At 42.9% G+C, this 6,418-nt stretch overlaps 1 protein-coding gene across 1 annotated transcript in view; it reads right to left on the reverse strand.

The window, feature by feature from the left end:
* The window catches only part of LOC102758852 (histone H2A.V), a 27,282-nt gene that overhangs the window by 2,564 nt on the left and 18,300 nt on the right, over positions 1–6,418 (reverse strand). Inside the window, exons 2-3 of the mRNA XM_006770399.2 lie at positions 4,447–4,524; positions 2,265–2,378 (exon numbers count right to left, since the gene is read on the reverse strand). Of these exons, the coding sequence (XP_006770462.1) occupies positions 2,265–2,378; positions 4,447–4,524 (192 nt within the window). The remainder of the gene's footprint in view (positions 1–2,264; positions 2,379–4,446; positions 4,525–6,418) is intronic.

Below are 6,418 nucleotides of genomic sequence, written 5' to 3' on the forward strand. Positions count from 1 at the left end.
CACATCCCCAGTGGGAGATGTGCAGGAGGCAGCTGATCGATGTTTCTCTCTCATCGATGTTTCTAACTCTATCTCTCTCCCTTCCTCTCTGTAAAAAATCAATAAAATACATTTAGAAAAAAAAAAATTTTTTTCATCACCCTGGCTGGTGTGTTCAGTGGTTAGTGTCAGCCCATGGACCAATGTTTTCTCTCTCTCACCCTCCACTCCCTCTAAAATTGAATGGAAAAAATAAATGGATTTTTAAGAAGTTATTTTTATTCAGAGTTTTTAACATCACTGGGTCCTATTATACTAGTATGTACACAATAAGCTAGAAGCCCTCTAAAGACCACACTGGCATTATAAACCCTTTGATAGACTACAAAAATAATTCCACAGACCCTCTGCACTGAGAGCGTAGGAAGCCTTGTTGTACATCTGAAGTAACCGGCATGCTTTAACCCCTTCCCCAATAATTTCTTTGTTAGAAACGTTTCTTTTTCAGACTAATTTTTTTATTTTGGTTCTATATAGTATTTTTGATGCTGGTTATGAAAACAGTTTGTAATTATTTTTTCTTCCCATTTTTGTGGTTAAGAATAGTATTTCCTCAGAAAGTTTCTAGATGAAATTATTTAGAATGGTACGTATGTAGCTGGTTTTTGAAGGTAAAGCTTTTAGACGAGTATACTCGTCGACGACTGAAAAAAGAACATTTTGTGAAAACGTGTATACACGTTTCTGCCGGGGAAGGGGTTAAAATCTACCAGAATCCCATCTCATTTTCCTTGGGACTCTGGTCTGGCACCTGTATCTTTACTATTATTTTTTTAAATATATTTTTATTGATTTGAGAGAGGAAGGGAGAGGGGAAAACATCAGTGATGAGAATCATTGATCAGCTGCCCCCTAATGGGGATCGAGCCTGCAACCCAGGCATGTGCCCTTGACTAGAATCGACCCCGGGACCCTTGTTCGAAGGCCGATGCTCTATCCACTGAGCCAGACCAGCCAGAGCTAATTTTATTGATTTTTAGAAAGGAAGGGAGAGGGAGAAAGAGAAATACAGATGTGAGGCAGAACATTGATGGGCTACTGCCTGCATATGCTCCCTTACTGGGGATTGAACCCAAAACCTGGGAATGTGCCCTGACCAGAAATCGAACCCGTGACCTTGGATGATGCTCTAGCCAACTGAGCTACCTGACCAGGGCCACTGGTAATTTCATCTTAAATGTACAACAGGACACAAATGACCTGGGTAAGGTTAATGAAAAGACAGCAAAGATAATTAACATATAGGTTGAACCTAAATCTTTTTCAAGTAAAAACCACCGTCTGTTTCTACTAGGTTGGCAACCTCTAGCACTTGACTTGCTTGGGATACAACTCATGGAGTTTCACAAGCACATTTTCCTTAGGAGGGGCTCGGACGGAGGAAGTGGTGGTCCATGACCCAGTAAATAAGAACTCTTGCCCAGCCATAGCCCGTGTGGCTCAAATTGGTTGGGCACCAAAAGGTTGCTGTTGTGATTCCTGATGGGGGCACATGCCTGGATTTTGGGCGCCCTCCAGGTACGGGGTATGCAGGAGCAGGCAATTGATGTTCTGCTCGCACATCAATATTTCTCTCTCTCTTTCTAGAAATCAGTTTCTAAAAAATTCCTGGGCCGAGACCGGTTTGGCTCAGTGGATGGAGCGTTGGCCTGCGGACTGAGGGGTCCCGGGTTTGATTCCGATCAAGGGCATGTGCCTTGGTTGCAGGCATATCCCTAGTGGGAGATGTGCAGAAGGCAGCTGATCAATGTTTCTCTCTCATCAATGTTTCTAACTATCTCTCTCCCTTCCTCTCTGTAAAAAAATCAATAAAATATATTTTTAAAAAAAGAGATTATGCTGTAACTTCTACTGATTATATACTTACTTCAGAGTTCACTAAAAGTATAGTATTTAAATTCCTTTGGCAGTCACTTAAAAATATGGATGGATGACCCTTGCTTAATTTTGAGAACGAGTAAACCAAGGTTCTCTTTGACACTGCTGCTGGGTAACAGGCCGATTAAGACATTTAAAACTGCTGCCAGCAGGGAGCACGCAGGAGGCAGCAGGTTGATGTTTCCATCTTTCTCCTTCTCCCTTCCTCTCTCTAAAATCAATAAAAACATATTTAAAAAAAAGAGAGACACCAACAAGCAGATGTGTCTTATTTGTTTTAAACTCCTATATCCAGCCTTTTCTAGGCTCGTACTTTTGCACTTCCATGTCTAACATCCCCTACACACCTCAGCAGTGAGGTACTCCAGGATTGCGGCACTGTACACGGCCGCGGTGGCGCCGACCCTTCCATGGCTTGTGGTGCGAGTCTTCAAATGTCTGTGGATGCGGCCCACGGGAAACTGAAAGAGATACCGTCTGAATGGAGGCACCGAGGAGCCTTCGCCACACCACGGAGCGTAATCAGAGGCAAACAATGAGGAAAGCAGGAGTTAAACAAGTTCATTACCCACATTAGAAGCCAAACTTATTTGGCAATTAACAGGGCCTGTGTTGTATCCTCATATTTAGCCCCAAATCTTCATGCATGCTTTTACCCTCCTGAGAAGAGAATCTAAGTTAAAAGAACACAAACCACCACAGGGTTTATAATTGTTCCTGCATCACATGGAAGGTCATTGTAACATAAAGAGAAACTGCTCTGCAGGCATCAACTGCACATTCCATGTGGCCTCATCATCACATTCATGTCTTGTTAATTCCTTCACCTAGCAGCCTCGCGCAACTCTGAACCTCCAACACATTCCTTCTGTTTCAAGAGGTGACCTGACAAAAACCAACACCATTTGCTAACACACTTATTAAATATGTAAGGTCTTAATCTACATGGGTTTGAGCAGAAACAAACAAAGTATTCTCTAAAGCACCATTCTTCCATTGTTTACACCCTCATTCCCAAAATACCCTGCTCCCCCTGATCTGCACACTTGACTATCCTCTACCAACGTGTTATGGATCCTCCTTACCCCGGCCCTGGCCCCACCATTCCAACAGCTTCCTCTCCACAGGCTCCTTTCCTTCTGCGCACTTCGCTCAAAACCTCTCCACGTGTCTAAACCAAGTGCTCCCGTTACAGCCTAGATACCTGCTTGTGGAAGGCAAAATTTAAAAGCAAATCCTGAAACCCTTTCTTTCTTGTTACCTATTTTCTCCCAAACGTTAGTACCATTCTGGAAGACGAGGGGTAACATTGTAATGACCAAATGTATTAGCCGCCTCTAGATGGCAACCTTAAGGAGAAAAGGCGCCATCTGGGATGGGGGTAGGGCTGGAACTGACTTCCCCATGCATCTCGGTGATCCGGATTGTCCTGTGGCAGAGTGAGGCCTCAAAAACATCTTTTCTTGGATTGCAGATGACAGAGTTCTAATACTAACTCCAAACTCTGCTGCTCCTCAGTCTTTTCTGTGTGTTTCTCAGGGGTTCACCACTATCCGTGTGTTCCTTTGCTGTGCTCTACTTAGAAACTCATTTATAGCATGAACTACCAATTTTACAGAAATGATTTTAAATTTGTAATTCTTTCTATCACCTCACTTGGAAAGCTGGACTCAAAATCTATAATTTTTGGACATTTTCATGTGGCTGTTTTGGTAGAACTCCAAAATGACTCCACTTAAATTCTTAAATCTTATAACTACAAGCTCCTGTGTCTCTCAGTTCTAAGACTTACAGAAACCTCTGACTTTCCTCTCAACACCATACCTCTCCTCCCATTTTTTTGGAGCACATGAATGACTCCTATTCCCATCCATCTCTCTTAATTCAAGTATGTATTACCTTACTCCTAAAACCACTGCAATAGCCTCCACCTGTCTTCCATCTCCCACTTCACATAAATTCTAATAGAAATTTACACAATGAATTAAAATATAGAATGTACCCATCAAGTGTAAGTTCCTGCAGTACCATCTAGATCATGTCAGCCTCTTGTTCAAAAACTTTCAGTGGTTCACCACTGCCAAGAGGATAAAATCCAAACCTTACAGTTTGGCCTTCGAGCTTTCCTGTTTACAAACTGTCTCATATATACAGAATAATTCTTACTCATCCAGAAAATTTTTAGTCTGTGGATTAAAGGTGCAATTATTCAAATATCTGAAGTTTGGAAATATTTAGTATTTTGATACAATTTATAAAATAATCAGAAACATAGTTATAATCTAGAAACAATAGATTTTAAGAGAGCAAATTTACCGAATTTATTTTAGACCTCTTCATAACTGTTCTCGTTTGGAAGAAGAGAATACAAATTAAAAGATAATTGCTTTATGATTTAAATTTTGACCAATTAATCTCATTATTAAAGGTCAGTAGTAGTATATTTTTGTAATTAATGAACTTCTAAGGGTCGTGAAATTGCAACAGTAAAGAATTTAATAATGAATTACAATATCGTGGATACATTACCTGTAGCCCAGCCCTCTGCGAGCGAGACACTGCCTTCGCCTTGGCCTTCCCACTGTCCTTACCAGCTTTGCCTCCAGCCTAAGTGAGAAAAGGCTCCAGGTGAAGATGCTATTTCAAAATATTCAGGAAACGAAATTTTTCTAATTTTATCTTAGTCAGCTAAAAAAATCTAGGGAATCTCCTTCCTCAATTTTATATGAATTAATAATGATGTAATTACACATACAATATACATAGCAATATGCATGTTTTATCACCACTTGCTAATTTATTTAAAACTAGAGGCCCGGTGCACAAAAATTTGTGCACTGGCGGGGGAGGAGGGGTAGGGGGGGTGACCCTCAGCCCCACTTGTGCCCTCTCACAGTCTGGGACCCCTCGGGAGATAACCACCTGCTGGCTTAGGCCCACTCCCTGGGTGGCAGATGGCAGGCCCGATCCCTCGGTGCCTGCCCCGCCTCCCCGGGTCCCGCACATGGCAGGGCCAATTGGGGGTTGGGGTGCCGCCCTGGGTCAGGTCGCACACGGGACGCCTGGCACCCAGGTCACAGATAGCAGGCCCGGATGGCAGCAGGGCAGGCAGGATGGTGCTGTCCCACCCTGTCTGCAGCATGCAAATTAGCCGCCATCTTTGTTGGTGGTTAATTTGCATATCGTGCTGATTAGCCTGGGGGCATAGCAAAGGTATGGTCAATTAGCATGTTTGTCTATTATCAGATAGGAGGATGAGGTCAAATGTTACTTATTTAACTGAAATTGCTAAAAATTTGAACATATTTTTAAAATTTCAGACTGAAGAATCTTCATGTCAACAAATAATTTCCACAAGAACATTCAGAACTTAGCTCTTCTAGGAGTAAAGAAGAAACAAGTAAAAAAAAAAATGGGAACAAGAAAATTAAACATCCATGAATGGTGTGGCTTAGTGGGTTGGAGAATCTTACAGTACAGCCAAGGTGGCAGGTTTGAGTCCCGGGTCAGGGCACATACAAGAATCAACCGATGAGCCCTGACAGCGTGGCTCCGTGGTTGAGCCCCGACCTGTGAACCAGGAGGTCAGGGTTCGATTCCCCATCAGGCAAATGCGGGGTTGTGGGCTCGATCCCCAGTGGGGGGCGTGCAGGAGGCAGCCAACCCATGATTCTCTCTCATCATTGATGTTTCTCTCTCCCCTCCTTTCCTCACTGAAATCAATAAAAATATATTTTAAAAAAATCAACCGATGAATGTATAAGTGGAACAAATCGATGTGTCTTTAATATCAATTTTTATAAAATCACCTGTGTATAGTCCCCCTAAGTGCATGTCTGTTAATTTAATATTTATCTCTGAAAGCCATATTTTTTAAAAGAAAGACTGTGACAAAAATTAGAAGCAGGAAAAGTCTAAGAATTAATTCATGTCGCTTCCTTACATTTAGTTTATTTCTTTTTTAAAAAATATATTTTATTGATTTTTTACAGAGAGGAAGGGAGAGGGACAGAGAGTTAGAAACATCCATCAGCTGCCTCCTGCACACCCCGCACTGGGGATGCGCCAGCAACAAAGGTACATGCCCTTGACCGGAATCAAACCCGGGACCCTCCAGTCCGCAGGCCGATGCTCTATCCACTGAGCCAAACCCGTCAGGGGGTAGTTTTTTTTATTTCTGAGGTCAGATCAAGTAACTATCTTCTCACCTACTCCTCCCAGAAGTCTGTGCCCCGGTATAAAACCTTTAGAAACTGCACTGGCTGGTGTGGCTCAGTGGACAGAGCGCCGGCCTGCGGACGGACCTGCAGCAGGGGGCACGGAGGAGGCAGGGGTCCATGGTTCTCTCTCATCACGGATGTTTCTCTCTCTCCCTCTCTTCCCTTCCTCTCCGACATCAATAAAAATACATTAAACAAACAAAAAGGCGTCTCAGCGGGTGCGCGGTCTAGGGTCTTCCCGTCTCTGAACTGTGAACGAGGAAGAACTAAAAGCCGCCACC

The sequence above is a fragment of the Myotis davidii genome, unplaced genomic scaffold (genome assembly GCF_000327345.1).
Source record: "Myotis davidii unplaced genomic scaffold, ASM32734v1 scaffold1364, whole genome shotgun sequence".
NCBI classification, from domain to species: domain Eukaryota; kingdom Metazoa; phylum Chordata; class Mammalia; order Chiroptera; family Vespertilionidae; genus Myotis; species Myotis davidii.